The sequence below is a fragment of the Mya arenaria genome, chromosome 13 (assembly GCF_026914265.1).
Source record: "Mya arenaria isolate MELC-2E11 chromosome 13, ASM2691426v1".
Lineage (NCBI taxonomy): Eukaryota > Metazoa > Mollusca > Bivalvia > Myida > Myidae > Mya > Mya arenaria.
Window position 1 is genome coordinate 9,624,589 of NC_069134.1, and position 19,916 is coordinate 9,644,504.

The following is a 19,916-nucleotide window of genomic DNA, read 5'->3' on the forward strand; positions in this document are numbered from 1 at the left end:
TCAGAAATTCACTTCTATCAAAGAGACATGTAACTGAAAAATACTCTTGTTAAGTATCTTATGTGTTAAGATTCCATCAATACTAACTAAGTTGTTGGGCAGTAACCATTTTTCTATTTTAAGTAAGTGAACTGACCCCAACCCTCTAAAAGCAAGCCTAAGCTAGCTCCTCATATAAGCTACACACTAACTTACATTACCATTCATCTATTCTAACTTTAAGTTCTTGGGCGAAAACCATTTTTCTATTTTTAGTAATAGTGACCTTGATCCTGACCCCTCAAAAGCAATCCAAACCCAGCTCTTCATGAAATCTACCTACATATCAGCTTTTCATAACTATCCATCAATTTCTTATCTAAGTTATTAAGCCTAAACCATTTGTCTAATTTTAGTAACAGAGATGTTGACCCCTTCCCCATCAACAGCAATCCCAAGATAGCTTTTCATATAAGCTACCTACACAACAACAATTACTATCAATGCTAGCTTAAGTTAATTGGCGGAAAAAAATGTTTGACGCCCTCTTGCCTGCGTGCCCTCACAATGACATCCCCATTCTAAAAAACTTTTCGATGAAAGCCTGGTTAAAGATATACCCACTAATGTCATACCTACCCTAACTAACAAGCACTACCTTTTATTTATGTCTTACGAATTAGTAACCATTACATACTCAATTGTGGACAGAAGACAGATGGACAACGCCTCAACAATATTCCCCTCCAAATAAAAACCCTCAGTTCCACAGGGGATCATAATGAGTGAAGTTTATGTATAAGCTGCAGCAATTTACATTTTTGATGACAGAAAATAAGCACTGTACATGCCAGCTTCCATAAAATGATGGAACAAATTATTTTTGTTTGCGACATGATTATTTTTTTCCTTTCAGATTGTCCTCCAGACCAATCAATGACACAAAAATGAGAGAGATGACCTTGTCAACAGATGTCCCAGTTTGTTTTATTACACTTTAGAACATGCCATGTATAAATCTATTGACTGGGAAGGCAGCATGATCATGAAATCTTTAAGAGTATGCGTCCAACTGTGAAACAAGATGGTGACATGCACAATGATTTTCACCAAAGCTTTCCCATCCAGACTCTTTAAGACACCTGAAGGCTGGAAGAATGGCAGACAAGCAGTCCACAGGGAGAGGTCCACTTATTGAAATAATGCATTTCTCTAAAACATAGACTCTTAAACTGTGTCCCCAAGCACCCATGTATGGCGAGATACTGCATTACAACATAAATATCCATTAGTTTCATTGCCGGCTCCCAGAGTCTACGAGAGATGAGAGGCGGATGATAAAAGTTTCTGATAATCCCATTTACAGCTGAAAACTTCTTTTTACTAGTGCTTGTCGACACTGACCGACTTTGATTGGTCATGCAAGTTAGAACATGGAAACACTTTCAACAGATCAACTAGATCTGGGTCCCATGATTATCAAAAGCTGGGCTAAAATACGGAGCATAAAACGAATGAACTCTTACAAAAAAGGTCATGTTCTGAATAAGTGTTTTCCTTCCCTACACTCTGGTAAAGGGAGGTAATAGATATTTGATCACCGAACAACAAGACCCATGATTATTGGCAATGATCAAGGCTGTATACATAAAGCATCTTAGTGAATTTTTTTTTCAACTCCGTGAACATTTCTTAATTTTGACAACAATTTTTTTAAGAACCCTTTACTTTTCATTAAATCTATTTATATGCATATATTGTTTGTACCATCTTCTTGCTCATTTACATGTTTTTTATGTACAAACATTGTAAGTACCCTTAAATTCAACTTAGAAAGGAGGCAATTTCCACTAAGTTGAAAACTGTCACTAAGATGCATTTTGAATAGGGTCACAGAACCAAGCTGTAATTTTTTATGATAAACACTACCCTTGCAGATTTCATGTTTACTGGCTGTACCTGCTCCTGGTTAGTTATATTTTTACCTAGAAATGAAAAGTAACAATTGCACTTAAAGCAGTATTGCAATAGCTCTCTGTCATTTGCATAAATTATAATTATATAGATACCTTTCCATTAACAAGTGGACTTACCTAATAAACGCAAGTCAACAGCAACACAGCATATGAAAATAGAAAAAAATAGACATAAGCTTTGAGATAATATTTACAGAGTAGAAGTACACAAGTTTCTTTTTCAAGCGTTATAAGATAATCAAGAGTGTAGCTAGACCAATAGACTGGTACACTCGTGATATAACACAAGTTCATGTATTTACTGAACAAAAATTATAACTTGAAGCAGATTTCATTCTAATAAAGCAATGAAACCACTGATTTTTATTCTTTTTCATAATATAAGAGTATCAAGGTCATATTACAATGGTTGCTTAAAACTGATCAAATATATATATATACAAGTTTAAAGCTTTTAAAGGAATTCAAAAATTCAAATCTGAAAAAAAAAATGGATAAGCATGAGAGCCACAAGCTGAGGCCAATGCCCATCATTCTGTTTTTCTCCCCTTAATCAAGAGGAATTACTCAGCAAGTCTTAATATTTAGATAGAGTTCTTGGACATGCTTCACATGAACATATTTCATACTAAAACTTTGAATGACATCCAGGATGTTAGCCAACACTAAAGATGCCAAATAACCGTATCAACCAGAAATCAACTATTAAAAAAAAACAAAACAATACTGGGTATTCAAGATTAGATAAAAGAAAATATTTTCAATCTTGTAATATATGACATGTAAATTACAGTAAATAAGTTATGTAGAAAATGTAAAAAATCAGTCACGAAGGTTGTAGAACTTTATTCACAAGAGATTTCAACGATGTAAAATTGAATGTTTTCATGAGTAAGGTTTCAAACTTTATTTCTCAATATCTGTCCATATGTTTCATAGACTAGAAAATCTAGATGCAATTTCAAGGGCACCATCCAGACTGTAAATGTGATGTATCTTCAGGATACAGTTCAAAATGTCCATTTACACTTCTACTATGTAACCTTTATAGATGAATAAATGATATATAAAGAGGATAATTGTTTGTTCAATGTAAGATTGTAATATCTTTCACAGAGTGAGCACCAAAATGTTGTAGCCACAAGTGAAATATTCACTTTTGGTGTTCACGGATGAAATATATTGCTATCTTACACTGAAACAAACAATTTTTCTTTTTAATATATGTCTAAAATTGGAAGAAGAAGTAATTTAATAATACTTTTTTTTAGAAAAAAACACGCCAATTTGTATGCTCCGGTAACGTCATTTCAGAAATGATGTCATTGAAATAGTATCCCAGCCCTATTCATGTTGACGTTTGATTTGGAACAGAGAGCAGGCTAAAATTTAAAAAATAAAATGAAAAAAATCGAATTCATATATATTTTCACTATATGAATCAGAGAAATATCAATTTTATTTCACTGATAAATCTCCATAAACCACCAGAAAGCGTATAATAAATGATATATTTCTTTATATTATATAATAAAATATGGATTTTTTTTTATAATATTGCAACACTATTTAATTCATTTTTTTATAATACAGTGACATATCTTACTTGTATCCAGAAGAGAGGTAATAGTTTCTCTTCCGAGATGTATGCATCAGTCTCTCATCCAGTGACATTAGTCTTTTTATCATGTTTATATATTATAAGTACAAATACTTCAACTCTAATAATGAAACAAAAACTCCTTATTCAATTATTTAATTGACAGTCACGATCTCACAAGCACCTAGAACTCACAGCAATTAACTATGTTTTGAACTTGTCATGCACACTATTCGTCAGTTGAAATCCAATACATTTAAATTTCTAGGACTTCCATTTACTCTGAAACATTCAATGACTTTTAAGATCCACAGAAAATTTCAGTCACATTTTATCTAAGAAGTACAAACAAGTTAAACATGTGTATTTTTTGTATTTTTCTCTTTAAAATTGTCCTTTCACTTTATTAACCAAGCAGTGTTTATATGTCATTAAACAAAAACATTTTACACTTTGAAAGAACAATTGCCTTTTTCTTCTAATTCCAACCTGGTTTTGATTACACACCCAAAATAATTATCTGTTTTTTTATAAATACCGTAATCTTGAACTTCTAATACTAAACAAAGACAATTCACATTTCAAAAATAACTTTTGTCACAATTATGTATGTTGATCTCAGGTTGAGGACATCAATTGACCTCATCTGATCATAACAACTGATAGAAGGGTTACATAAGTCGACACACACTAGAGAATTGTCACAGTAATCTTAATTACTAAACCAATCCATAATTGTACATGCGGTTGCACATAATTTCACCCAAGAAAACACTCACTTAGCATATGAATATTGAATTAATCATAAGTATTGTATTAATATTCAGCAACCATAACTATAACTAGTACTAATTCTTGATATGCACACTATGTTTACATGGGATGGGATTTTTTTGCAACTAACTGCATACGAGATCACATTTTGCTTCCAAGAAACAATTAATTTGTTTGATAAACAGCATATGAATATCGTCACAAAAGACTCTGTTTATTAACATTTCTGTCAGGTCTGTTCTGCAACTATTCCTGGGAGAAAAATAAATATGAGTTTTTTTATCACTATTTAGCAATATGAAGGTGTGTTTATTAACAGCGTTGTTTTGGCTGACATATACTGTTTATACCAAGATGATGATTGCTGAGATAAGAAGTTATGGTGGTGGTGTTTGATAGATAGTGGTGGTTGTTGACATATTGTGGGGATGGATGTTGGTGGTAGATGGAAGTGCTGGTAGATGATGGTGGTGGTGATGATTTATTATTATGGTAGTTAAGGTGGTGATTGTTGGTAAATGTATGTGCTCATGTTAGTAGATGATGGTGGTGGTTGGTAAATGGTGGTGGTGGCTGATAGATTGTGGTGGTTGCTTGATGGTAGTGGTGGTTAGTAGATGGTAGTAGATGGTTGTGGTGGTGGTTGCTTGATGTGCGTAGTGGATTGTACATGGTGGTGGTGGTTGGTAGATGATGATGGTGATGATTTATGAGTATGATAGCAATGGTGGTTGTGGTTGACTGATTGTGGTGGTTAGTAGATGGTGGTTGGTAGTTGATGGTGGAGATGATTTATGAGTATGGTGACCGTGGTTGGTGGTAGGTAACGATAGTGATGATTTATGAGTATGGTAGTAGTAATGGTGGTGGTGGTTGCTTGTTGGTAGTGGTGGTTGGTATATGGTTGAACTGGTGGAGGGTAGATGGTGGGAGTGATGATTTATGTGTATGGAAGTTATGGTAGAGGTGGTTCATATGTGGTTGTGGTAGTTGGTAGTGGTGATTGATATTTGATGATGGTAGTTTATGTATGATGGTATGTGGTGTTGAGGATAGTGGTGATAGCTGGTGCTGCTAATTATTGAAAATTATGGTAGTTAAAGTTGTTGTAGTTGGTAGATTGTTGTGGTTAATGTAAGATAATGTGGTGGTGATGATTATGGTAGTTATTGTTTTGATGGTCACAGTGGAGGTTAATAATAAATATGAAAGTGGTGGTGGTGGTTGGTAGATGATGGTTTTGATGATTAATTAGTATGGTAGTAATGGTGGTGGTGTAAGTAATTGGTAGATGGATGTTGGTAGATGTTGGTTGTAGTTGTTTTATGGTATTGTTGGTTGATTAATGGTGGAGGGGGTGGCTGCTAGATGGTGTTGGTGGTTGGTATATGATGGTTGTGGTTTATAGATGTGGTGGTGATTATTGATAAATATTGTAGATAAGGTGTTGGTGGATAATAAATGATGATCGTGGTTGGTTGATAATGGTTGTGGTTGTTTGATGATGGTTGTGGTTGGTAAATAATGGTAGTTGTTAGTTTATGACAGTGGTGGTTGGTAAGTGATAGTTGTGGTTGATAGATACTAGTGGTGGTTGATACAGGATGGTGTTGGTAAATGGTGGTGGTGGTGGTGGTTGACTTATAATTATGGTTGTTGATGAATTGTGGTGATGCTTGATAGATAATGGTGTTGGTTGGTAGATGATAATGGTAGTGTTAAGATGATGGTAGTGATGATTAAGGTAGTAAGGGTGGTGGTCGTTGATAGTTGGTGGGGATGATGATTTTGGTTACTTATTTCATTGAAACAGTTAAATACCAGACACATGTAATTAGTTTAAACATTATTTATTTTACAACGATTGTGAAGAAAGCTATGATAGCTTATACTAAGTCACTCTCGTTGGCACGATGTTGCGCGAGAGTGTGGTCTTGTGTTGTGGGGGAAACTGGAGTACCCGGAGAAAACCCACTTGTCTTGGCTTGGTGACCGCTAACCAAGACACATGTAATTGAATTTTTAAAAGTCTAAATTCACGAAAACATTCAAACACAGCAACAGTGACTTTAAATATTACCATTTTAATGTGTGAAATATATTTTTGAACCATAAGAACATTTAATGATGTGAAGTGTCTATACCAATAAGCTCCATTGAATAACAAGTGTTTCCTTGTTCTGCTAAGTGATCATCCCATAATATCATTTCTTTGATTAGCAAATCATACATGCTAGATGTTGAATGAAGGATATAAAATATAAAAGCCTCACATCAGTTGGCTGTAATGTAAAAGTACAGGATTATATGTCCCCAAAGAAAGTCATTTGCATTTTATATCGAGTCAATTCTAAAATGAAAATAAGGGTGGTAAATGTTGGCCATGTTTGAAACAAAACATGCCATTATTTACCTCCCTTTACAGAATAACTCCTTTGGCTTTCAAATAGCAGCATTTGTATGTATTTTTTTTTTTCAAGCTTATTAAACTTCTTGATGTCTTTCCATCCAGGATGCAGCTAGAGATATGGACAGGTGCATGTTGGGACAAGTGTATCAGTTACAATAGAGATGGAAAATTATTGCTAAAAATACAAAAAAATGTTGAAAACTTAAAAGAATAAAGGAGGTTTAAATGCCCATGCATCCATAGCTGATGCATAACATCAAAATCACTGGACCTGGCAGCCTTAACATGATTTATAAGATTAAAAAGACATCAGCAATATCACTATCGATCCAAATCCACTCCGTCAAAATTTATTTATCCAACAAAATGTTCCTAACAGCTCCTAAAGCTCATTAGTTTCAGGAAATTTAGTTTAGCCTTTGAATCAGTTGTCATTGGGTAATAGACAACCATCTTCATAACCGCTACAACTGCTCACAAGAACCAATATGTGTGACAATTTCACATAAACAGGAGAACAGCGTTAACTGACAGTTTAATGGCATGTTGCTTTCGCAGGCACTGGCAACTACTTGTACCATTACACCTAAATCACTATAACTGCAAAAGGTCAAAGCTGTAACAAAGGTGCATTTGGTGCAGCCCTAGTTGTGTTTAATAATATGATTTCACTCTTGCATACAGTAGTCAGAAACTTGCTCAGTAAGAGCAATATTTTATAAGCAGTTAGAAAGCTGAATTTTCTCCCTTCTGTACCATGCACGTAGGAATGATGACATAAATATCACCAGAGCGACACTTTTGCAGTAACAGCAACAACAACAACAACAGTGGTTTTACTGCAAAAACAGTAACAATAGAACTCTGCTGAATCAACAGCTACCATAGTTGTTCTATTGGGAAAAAAACAGCTACAACAGCAGTTCTACTGCAAAAACAGCTACCACAGCTGTTCTACAGCAAAAACAGTTACCACAGCAGTTTTATTGCCAAAAAACACCAGCTACCACAGCAGTTCTTTTGCAAAAGCCGCTACCACATCTTTTCTACTGCAAAAACAGCTACCACAGCTGTTCACCTGCAAAAACAGCTACCAGAGCAGTTCTACTGCAAAAAAAACCCCACAGTAACCACAGCAATTATACTGCAATAAACAGCTACCATAGCAGTTATACTGCAAAAACAGCTACCACAGCTGTTCTACAGCAAAAAAGCCAGCACAGCAGCTCTATTGCAGTAACAGCTACCACAGCTGTTCTACAGCAAAAGCAGTTACCATAGCTGTTCTACAGCAAAAGCAGTTACCACAGCAGTTTTACAGCAAAAACAGTTACCACAACAGTTTTACAGCATAAAACAGCTACCACAGCAGTTCTACTGCATAAACAGCTTCCACAGCTGTTCTACAGCAAAACCAGTTACCACATTTATTCTGCTGCATCAACAACTACCACAGTACTTCTGCATCAATAGCTATCAGAGTACTTCTGCTACTTCAACATCTATCACAGTAGTTCTGCACATCAACAGCTACCACTGTGGTTCTTCTGCATTAACAGCACCAAGGTAGTTCTGCTACATCAACAGCTATCACAGTGGTCTAACAACTACCACACAGTCGTAGCAATGCACCAACAGCTAACCCTAGTGGTAATAATGCATCAACAGCTTCCAAAGTGGTAATAATGCACCAACAGCTTCCAAAGTGGTAACAATGCACCAACAGCTACCACAGAGGTTACAATGAACCAACAGCTACCCCAGTGATAACAATGCATTAACAGATACCACAGAGGTTACAATGCACCAACAGCTACCCCAGTGATAACAATGCATTAACAGCTACCACAGTAGTAACAATGCACCAACAGCTACCACAGTGGTTGCAATGCAGCAACAGCTACCCCAAAGGTAAGAATGCACCAACAGCTTCCACAGTGGTTAACAATGCATTAACAGATACCACAAAGGTTACAATGCACCAACAGCTACCCCAGTGATAACAATGCATTAACAGCTACCACAGTAGTAACAATGCACCAACAGCTACCACAGTGGTTGCAATGCAGCAACAGCTACCCCAAAGGTAAGAATGCACCAACAGCTTCCACAGTGGTTAACAATGCATTAACAGATACCACAGAGGTTACAATGCACCAACAGCTTTCACAGTGGTAACAATGCACCAACAGCTACCACAGAGGTAACAATGCACCAACAGCTTCCGCAGTGGTAACAATGCATTAACAGATACCACAGAGGTTACAATGCACCAACAGCTTTCACAGTGGTAACAATGCACCAACAGCTACCACAGAGGTAACAATGCACTTAAAGCTACAACAATGGTTACAATGCACTAAAAGCTATCGTAGTGGTAACAATGCACCAACAGCTACCACAGTGGTTGCAATGCACCAACAGCTACCACAGTGATAACAATTAACCAACAGCTACCGCAGTGGTTGCAATGCAGCAACAGCTACCACAGTGATAACAATGAACCAACAGCTACCACAGAGGTAACAATGAACCAACAGCTACCACAATGGTAACAATGCATTAACAGCTTCCACAGTAGTAACAATGCACCAACAGCTACCACAGTGGTTGCAATGCAGCAACAGCTACTGCAGTGATAACAATGAACCAACAGCTACCACAGTGGTAACAATGCATTAACAGCTACCACAGTGATAACAATGAACCAACAGCTACCGCAGTGGTTGCAATGCAGCAACAGCTACCCCAGTGATAACAATGAACCAACAGCTACTACAGTGGTCACAATAAACCAACAGCTACCGCAGTGGTTACAATGAACCAACAGCTACCACAGTGATAACAATGAACCAACAGCTACCCCAGTGATAACAATGAACCAACAGCTACTACAGTGGTCACAATAAACCAACAGCTACCGCAGTGGTTACAATGAACCAACAGCTACCACAGTGATAACAATGAACCAACAGCTACCCCAGTGATAACAATGAACCAACAGCTACTACAGTGGTCACAATAAACCAAAAGCTACCGCAGTGGTAACAATGAAGCAACAGCTACCGCAGTGGTTAAAATGCACCAAAAGCTACCACAGTGGTCACAATGCAGCAACAGCTACCATAGTGGTAACAATGAACCAACAACTACCGCAGTGGTCACAATGCAGCAACAGCTACCAGTGGTTAAAATGCACCAAAAGCTACCGCAGTGGTAACAATGCAGCAACAGCTACCATAGTGGTAACAATGCAGCAACAGCTACCACAGTGGTAACAATGCAGCAACAGCTACCAGTGGTTAAAATGCACCAAAAGCTACCGCAGTGATAACAATGCAGCAACAGCTACCATAGTGGTAACAATGAACCAACAACTACCGCAGTGGTCACAATGCAGCAACAGCTACCAGTGGTTAAAATGCACCAAAAGCTACCGCAGTGGTAACAATGCAGCAACAGCTACCATAGTGGTAACAATGAACCAACAACTACCGCAGTGGTCACAATGCAGCAACAGCTACCAGTGGTTAATATGCACCAAAAGCTACCGCAGTGGTAACAATGCAGCAACAGCTACCACAGTGGTAACAATGAACCAACAACTACCGCAGTGGTCACAATGCAGCAACAGCTACCTGTGGTTAAAATGCACCAAAAGCTACCGCAGTGGTAACAATGCAGCAACAGCTACCACAGTGGTAACAATGAACCAACAACTACCGCAGTGGTCACAATGCAGCAACAGCTACCAGTGGTTAAAATGCACCAAAAGCTACCGCAGTGGTAACAATGCAGCAACAGCTACCATAGTGGTAACAATGCAGCAACAGCTACCACAGTGGTAACAATGTAGCAACAGCTAACGCAGCGGTAACAATGCAGCAACAGCTACTGCAGTGGTTACAATGAACCAACAGCTACCACAGTGGTAACAATGAACCAAAAGCTACCACAGTGGTAACAATGTAGCAACAGCTAACGCAGCGGTAACAATGCAGCAACAGATACTGCAGTGGTTACAATGAACCAACAGCTACCACAGTGGTAACAATGTACCAACAGCTATCGCAGTGGTAACAATGAACCAACAGCTACCACAGTGGTAACAATGCAGCAACAGCTACCACAGTGGTAACAATGTAGCAACAGCTAACGCAGCGGTAACAATGCAGCAACAGCTACTGCAGTGGTTACAATGAACCAACAGCTACCATAGTGGTAACAATGAACCAACAGCTACCACAGTGGTAACAATGTAGCAACAGCTAACGCAGCGGTAACAATGCAGCAACAGCTACTGCAGTGGTTACAATGAACCAACAGCTACCACAGTGGTAACAATGTACCAACAGCTATCGCAGTGGTAACAATGAACCAACAGCTACCACAGTGGTAACAATGCAGCAACAGCTACCACAGTGGTAACAATGCAGCAACAGCTACCACAGTGGTAACAATGAACCAACAGCTACTGCAGTGGTTACAGTGAACCAACAGCTACCACAGTGGTAACAATGAACCAACAGCTCTTGCAGAGGTAACAATGCAGCAACAGCTACCACAGTGGTAACAATGCAGCAACACCTACCGCAGTGGTAACAATACACCAACAGCTACCTGTAGTCACAGTGGTCAGAATTCACCAACAGCTATGACAGTGATAATGATGCACATACAGCTACCACCCTGATGCTAATCCATCAACAACTAAAATATTTGCGGTGATAGTAGAAACAGAAATGACAATGTAATGGAACATCAGGATTAATTCAATGATTCAATAATTTGTCCTTTTTGGAGGACCCATTAACAATCCAAAATCACTGTCTTGGAATGACAAATGAGGGTTAATGAAGTACCATTGCAAACACAAAGACACAAGATTGGATAAAATGCAAATACTGCCAAATGAAATTGTGCCCGTCTGCAGCACAATGAGAGCTGAAGAACAAATACAAGAATCTAATAAAGATGGTGGCAATGAATAATATTAAAAAACAAGCGATGACAACAAACGAAGTACCGTAAATGACTGGGTATTATTAGGCGCACTTTTTTCCCTCAGAATTTGATGTAAAAGAATGCCTGCGTACAATACCCAGTAACAATTTTTTGAACTTTTTTTCTGAGGTCGATTTTAAGCCGAGAGTATGTTTAGTTTTATGTAGAAAGGGATGTTACTCGTGTCATATTGATCGAGAATATACGGGTTAAACCGGAACTTGAAGATCGGGATACGGTATATCGTAAAGCGTTAATAATTTAAACAAAAATATTTTTTCCATTAAAGTTATTCAATATTATTTTGAATAATAAATTGAATTGAACAATAATTAAACATGCATATAAAAAGCAAAAATTTGCACTGTCAAAATATTTTTTGTCAGTTGTATGATAAGGTGTGAAAAACTAGCATTGCCTTTTGTTCTGTTTAACATACCAATACTACAAATTGATGCGATAATGGTCTTGTTTTTTTCACACATTTATGCGAATTTTATTCTTTTCTGTATGTGTTGACATTTTGAGAACAAACCTGTACAATATAAAGTTTATGCATAACTTAACTTCATTCCGACAGGTTATTGTTTACGATATACTGTCAAAAAGAAATCTTACATATTTTCATAAAAGGCACCTTTCAGTGCTATCCAGAAACAAATGGTCACAATCAGTTCTTTTAAGTGCCTTTCCTAACATAAAACGATTTAAAATGAAACACATTTTGCATTATCATTGTATGGTTTAAAGATAACCATCGCCATTTTCACGAAAAAAATATTTTTCGTCACGGACTACAAACATGGTGGCCGAAATTGACAGAAGTTTTTGACATATTTTCTATGCGTCCTTTCTCAGATATTTCACGGATTTTTTAGTCTGCGTCTAATACCCCCTATCATCTTATACCCAGTCATTTACGGTACTAAGTCTTGAAATGCCACATTTTAAAGTACACAACCTCAATGCAAGAAATATGTCATACCATTGGAAACAAAATTAATGATGTCTTTAACAAATCTTTCCTGCAAAAGAAATATGTAATAGTTGGTATTTGGTTTTGTTTTACTAAACTTATAGTCTGCATGAGCTAAAATCTTAAAGATCTCCTTGTCTTGAGAACAATGCATGGCAAAGATACAGCCCTAACAGAAATTTAAGGTAAATTGACCAATGACCTTTAAGAGTCCTTGACCTTTGATGTACAGACCAGAGTCTGGTATGCAACCCACCGCCTTGTCATGGAGATACCATCTAATTATTGAGATCATTTGTGCCAAGTAATTTTAAAATCCCTCTTTGCATGGCAATACTTACAAACTCGTAAAAACTGAAAGGTTTAAGTACAATGGAAAGAACAAACATAATGTTGATTTGTCTTTCCACCACAACAATCATTACATTAGCATTAAATCTGAGGCTCGTGTGACAGAAGCTGTTTGTTGTACTTAAAATAAATCATATCTTGCTGTGTACGACATATTACACAACGTGTGACACCATTAATTATGACTTTATAATTTGTCACAAAATTCTGATGGGCATTATTATTATGATGGTATGTTTGCTTCAACGTTTGCTTCAAACAAATGGGAGCATGCAATTCAATCTCACCAAGTCATGAATTACTAATTTTACTTACTATCAACCAAACATTTTACGGTTTTCTGACTTTCTAGGTCAAATTTCTATCGCAATTACGTCAAAGTTAGTACTGTATTTACGTCAATGTGAAAAGTTAAATGTAATTATAAACACTTAAGTGGTTTTATGGTGAGTGGACTGATTGAAGTGTTCTGAACTAAAAACCTGCTTTGTATTTCAATACTGTTTTATCAAACGACTTTACTAACAGTAGTACAGTGGGTCAGATGGCCTGACAACAATGAATATATCATATTACATCACTTTTACTTTTATCATGGAAATAATTGTTTGTGCATCAACAATGACTGCCTATATTTGATGATTATATTCACTGGAAATAAATAATTTCAAAATTACTTCAATAGTCCAATTTTATTACTCCTTGTACGCTAAGTGTTTTATTTAGTAGACAAGAAAAATATCTACAACTACAGTTGAACATGACCACTTTAGTAACAAAAACATTGAGGAGAAATTGTCTCACCTAAGAAAAATAATAAAAATATACAATAACAGAAAAACAAAGACATGTAGTTCAATGTTTACTGTACACTGATCTATGCACCATGTTTAATATACACATCTATATACCATAATTACTAAAATGTCACTATACACATCTATATACCATAATTACTAAAATGTCACTAAGTCATCCTCTACCACCAAATGTTACATTCAAATGATTTCTATAAAGATAAAAAAATAATGTTTTAGTATCTAGATATTCATTTTTTATCACTGCTTGAAATACACTATGATTACATCTGAAGTGCTGGCAGCAGCTAGAGCAGTGACTGTCATTGTGCAAAATTGGGAAGACAAATGCGTGTGGCCTTCACCTTGAAATGAATAGGCTGAGGTTAACTACAGATATAGTTCATGTATATTACAATTTTACCGAACTTGTTCTCAAAGGTGCTTCCTAGGAACTAAGATTTTCACGTTTACATCTGTAAACGGTGGCATATTGTTGTTTTTCAACCATAATTAAATGTTTACAAAGCTGAACCGAAACAGTCACATGATTAAAAAGCGAGCGAAAATATTCCCAGTATTCTCCGCTTCGTGCATATTTTAATAGTGACGGTGGATTCTTCAGGCAAACGGTCCGAGTGTAGCAACATTTCACTTCATTTGAAAAAGATGGTCAAACAAAGGTTTAATGCAAATACTGTGAAACCGAATTGTCATACTCGGGGAGAAATACAAATCATGTGAAGCACGTCCACAAATCTCTTATACAAGAAACCGTTGTATTTGTTAATATAAATAGTCACTAATAAAATCTGCTTTTTAACATGCTGAATTAAAATAATTTGCTTTGCTCCTGAAGGTGAGAATAGGAAACACAAATTTCTAAATAAATATTTTGACTATTGATAAACATTAATCCCCTTGAGAGAGGATCCTTGATAAACAGAAATTATGACGTCACAGCATGTGTGTATACGGCATTAAAATGAACAAAAGATCGGGAAAAAAAATAAAAATATATTGGATTGCAACTTGCACAAAGATTTGTGATATACAGGCAAGCAGAAAGTTGTATGTGTGAACAGGCAGTATATTTACTATTACATTGAATAAACGGCATCATTTCGGTTTTTATGACCCGTGTACACATTAACAAAATCTGTAAACGTGGGAGCTTTACTACTGGGAATACAATTGTTTAATTTGTAATACATAAACTATACTCTATATACTTTAAGAACATCAGCTATTAGTTAAATTTAACAGTTACCTGCCGTCTAAATGGCTAGCTAGCTATTTATTATCCAAACATCGATTGGGTAAAATAAAAACTTTATACATAGGAAACTCACCAAACCGGACAAGATCCGGACTGGGCAAAATTTCCGATTTAGTGAGGATTCCGGTTTAGTGAGGATTTGATGTATGGAGTAAGTTTACTCAAAATATTAACTGAGTTAACCTTTAAAGGGAAGTGATAAACATAATTAAACATATCTGCGTTTTTATAATCATCTTTTTTTCCAAGTCTTAAAATAAAACAACTCGCGTAATTTAATGCTTGTTAAATATGTTTGATAGTTTAATTAACGCACAGCTCTAATTTGATTCAATCATAGAAGTCTTTAGATAAAACAACCCTCCAAAATGATCACTTAATAACCGTTTCTAGTTCTTTATTTTCTGCAACAAACAAATTAATGTTTCAATCAATTTTCTTTTCACAAGTTTGATTATAGTTTGATTATCACGCGGCAGTCAACCCACAGCGCAATCATCATTATCGATTATCGAGTTAACACAACATCACAGGTGCAATATTTAATGACGCACCGGCTGTCAAAACAAAGTGACACGGGATTCGCAAATTCCTAATACACAAAATCATTTTGACATCACGGTTTGAACAAATATATGTCCGGTTTTGTGAGGTAAAATTACGTACGTAAAAGTACGTACCAAATTTTCTCGATTTTTTGTCTGGTATCCGGAATTCCGAGGTTCCAGTTTTGTAGGGATGATTTTACATTGAAAATAGAAGGGGAAAACCGGGACTCTGAAAAAAGTCCGGTATCCCGAGGATTCCGGTTTAGTGAGTTTCCACTGTATATGCAAAGCAGAATCAAGAAACTGATCAGCATGGAAACATGTATCAGTTCTGAAATACCCATAGAAATAGCATTTTTTTTAAGATGACTTAATTCTGAAAATTGTCACAATCTTTGAGGTAGTACCTCTCTGGATCACTGTTACATTATGTCTCAAATAGTTGAGGTAAACATTATGTAATCATAGAAAGGCTTGATGTTATCTTTTAAGGCAGTTTCTTTATTCCACTTAAAAGTATATCTTGAGTAGCTGAAGTTGACTCATTGGCCTGTCCCATCAACACAAGCTGCTACTCAATGAAATCATCTTTTTAAACAATTGTTTCAATTAAAGAAAAATATCTGTTTGTTATTAAATTTGATTATTGCAAGAATATATCATTCAGATTTAATACAAATCACAACTGCCAATCAATATCAATGTATACTCTTATTTCAAAACTGAGCTTATTGTCTGTATAATTGCTCCTACTAAATTATGCATTTTATTATTTGTACATCTTTGCCCAAAGGCCTTTCTGAAATTTGAAATCCATCAAGGACATTACTGCAATAGGACTATTAGGACAATGCTTTCTATCCTTGTTAAATCATGAATTATGTTAATGTGCTTGAGCCTATAAAACTGCATGATTTTAACATGGAAGCTTTATAACAAATAACCAAAATTAATGTTAGTAAAATGAGACTGTTTTGACTGTTTTTTAAGTAACAAGAAATGAAAATTTGTATAAACCCTGGTCATATCCACACTATGTGCTTGGTACACATAGGTTTTAAGTCAAAATTTTGCATGATCATACACTGAGTCTGTACAGACAACGATGATTCTTGCATGCATTGCACAGATTTTTTAACTAAAAGAGGTCTCATTAAAATTGTTTTTGTTGAACTCATAGAAAAATTCGAAGTTGGGAGCAGCTCGAGGGGCCAGGTAGAGGTTGTACAGGCATCACAAGATGTCTGTGCGGATTTAAAACATAGTGTGGCCCATAAAAACTTGCTGGTGCTCGCATTACTATTGCAGGAGAGTTGCACAGTTGCTCTGTATAACATCCTTGAGGATTCGGTCTTAAAAAAACCAAGCACCTCGCAAGCTACCCACACCCTGTCTGCAATATTTATACTAATATCCTATGATTGCATCCCCTAAAGCGGATATTCTACGTTCGCATCCTCTAAAAGATCGTACAGGGCCAGTAGGCATGCAACTGAGAGGCTAACATTTAAAAGAGACCGTACAGATTTTTAAAGTTGACCACTCTGTTATTTAAAAAAATATATAAATCCTATGAACAGCTTTGCCATTCAGTCAAAAACATTGTAAGGAGTGTAAAATCAATGAGAGACTTTCTGCAATTTTGATTTTAATCAATGCGTTTATTAGCATTTCAAAATACTTGCAATCCCCCAAAAATGTGCAATCATGGATCATGAGTGGAAATGATGATGTAATATTTACATCTCCTATTATAAAAACTTTGTTCCAGACAATAAAGTTTTTCTTACATGATATATTACAGTCTTTATATTCTGGAGAAAAAAAACCCACATAAATTCAGGTGCAACTGTTATCATATTTAATCTACAAGTCATGATTAAATACAGGCTTATGTCACTACATTTTATTTTTAAATGATTCAAACCATTTAATGTCTTGCTTCATTAAACAGTTGAATAACAGTCATGATAATTCAACAAAAAAGTGCAACACATGATAAAGAAAATAAAACAGTGATTTTGAGTTGTTCACCTCCCAAATTGAATCGACTGCAGGGGGGCCAATTGCAGGTCGAATGCCATAAAAAATCAGGTCTTCTGAACACAAAATTGCAGTATTATATACACACAGCCATAGTTTTTCACTAAATTAACAAACTGAATAGTCTTCAGTTCTACAGGAATTTACTATGTACTCACTCACCAGACCCATGAGTGCCTTCTTCGCTCCCCAGGCCTCACAATCGTAGGTATCTGCAGCAATGTTGCCATCATTCTTGCACTGGTATTCACTTTATATCACCTATTTCCAACACTAAATTTCACTGCTTACTTTCTTATTTAAGCCTTCACAAGATAGTAAGTCAAAGTCAGTATGATTTCTAGTTCCCTGGATATTTATGTTTTGTTCAGTAACCTATATGTATTTCAATGGTTTTTCCCCCTCAAATTAAACTGGTTCCCAGGGAACTTTTTCTTTCACAGTCTCCAACCGAAAATGATGTGTGACATGCTTAATCTTTATTGTTCCATTAATTTATAACAGTTTTTTTTCTCATCGCATGCTGCACAATTATTTTTGTTGTTGTTCAAAGAAGCAATCTTTGTTCAATCCCAGTGCATATTCCCTACAAAGTGCAAAATTTTATTGCAGTTTTCCATCCAAAATCAATTAAACGATTCCTTTAAGCCAAATTCACTCATAAAGGCTACATATCGAAATCATTTCTTAACCTAAAATCATTTTCCGGAAATTTCTTAGAAAGTGCTGCAATCCGTTCCATTGAAGCATGGATTTTAAAAATATCTGTTCCGTAATCCGTTTCATTGAAGCATGGGTTTTCAAAGTTTCTGACTCTAATTCTGTCACAGTGCTAAATTAATGTCACCAGCATGTTCCACACAAAGAGTTGAAGAAAAACTCTTTTATTAGATTAATAAATCTACATCCCAAGTGTCTCTATTCATTCACTTTCTTTCATGAGAACATTACCATGCTTCTCAAGGCCTGCATTCTACCATACCATGGATATACGGAATAGATACGCTTTCATTAAATTTTCAAAAAACGAAACTTAATTTGTAAACTTTTAATTACCACATAAATTTTCACATATGAAGTTGACATTCATTATTGTCGTTTTTTCAGTGATAGTGAAAATGTATGTTAAAACCAGATACAGTGTATAATGTATCAAAATAATTAAACTGCCAACAATTCATAACAATTCCATCAAATTTCTGCTAATTCATCAAACCACAAACAGTGTTTGTGTTTCTTGATCACAAAAAAATCACAATGTTCATGCAACTGGAGCTGCCCCGGTGAATGTAAAATCCATCGAAAGTCACTATCTTGGCCATTGCACGCCACATCAGGCAAATTGAATATCCATCAAAACAAATATTTTTCACAATAAAACAATGGCTTAGCCAAAACAGAATACCACAGGTTTTGATAATATCTGTCAATCTCAATATTTATCTTCATCTCTGAAAAATTCCAGATAATATTTTTTATTTCTCCAATATTTCTCCATTTCACTGTCAAACATTTATTTCAGTAATAACAGGCCAAAGTGATTTGCCGTCATTTTCCGGTATTAATTACTCCAACAACAATTGTGACAGGCAGGCATAGTGCAGCCAGTTTGCCTTGTTAATTCATAATTCATTTTATTATTCAGTTATTACATCCTGCAGAGCATGAAATAGTTACTACCAAAACCTATATAATATTATCAAATGAATAAATTGATAATTCATTGAACAAGAGAGTTATAAAATTTAATGTTTTTACACCTACTGTCATTTCGAGTGCTTGTACACTTTAGCATGTGAGGTTCAATTGTATACAAAATGTTTCAAATGACAACCATGGTAGATAACCATCTTTCCGTACCATACATATTCAGTTGCAATGAAATTAACAAACACTGACACAGAATAAAGACATTTTTCTTTTATTAAGTATATTCAATCAAATTTTTAAAAGCATCAATATCAGAATATTTTAAGATCTTGCCCTGGTGGGCTGTACCCTGGGTTGTGATGGCAAAATTGCCCTATTACAAATGGTGCTGGCAAATGCCTGGGAAGCCATATAGTGTAATGATGTTCTCCAGAATTTTGTCATGCTATACCACCAAAGCCATTCAGGTCATAAAACAAAGCTTCATGTTATTAGAGAGGGCATCAATATTGATCTGGGGTTACACTAT

The 19,916-nt window shown here is 35.7% G+C and overlaps 1 protein-coding gene across 9 annotated transcripts in view; it reads right to left on the bottom strand.

Moving 5' to 3' along the window:
* LOC128214151 (cAMP-specific 3',5'-cyclic phosphodiesterase 4C-like) overlaps window positions 1-19,916 on the bottom strand; it is a 406,322-nt gene that overhangs the window by 218,185 nt on the left and 168,221 nt on the right. For 2 of the 9 annotated variants that reach the window (XM_052920464.1, XM_052920465.1), the window contains exon 2: window positions 17,900-19,188. The exons of 5 other annotated variants lie outside the window; for them this stretch is intronic. In XM_052920464.1, the coding sequence (XP_052776424.1) occupies window positions 17,900-17,970 (71 nt within the window). In that variant the 5' untranslated portion in view covers window positions 17,971-19,188. Of the gene's footprint in view, window positions 1-2,048; window positions 2,072-3,561; window positions 4,166-17,899; window positions 19,189-19,916 lie in introns of those variants that run through there. 2 more of the 9 variants (XM_052920463.1, XM_052920466.1) reach the window with 2 other exon arrangements.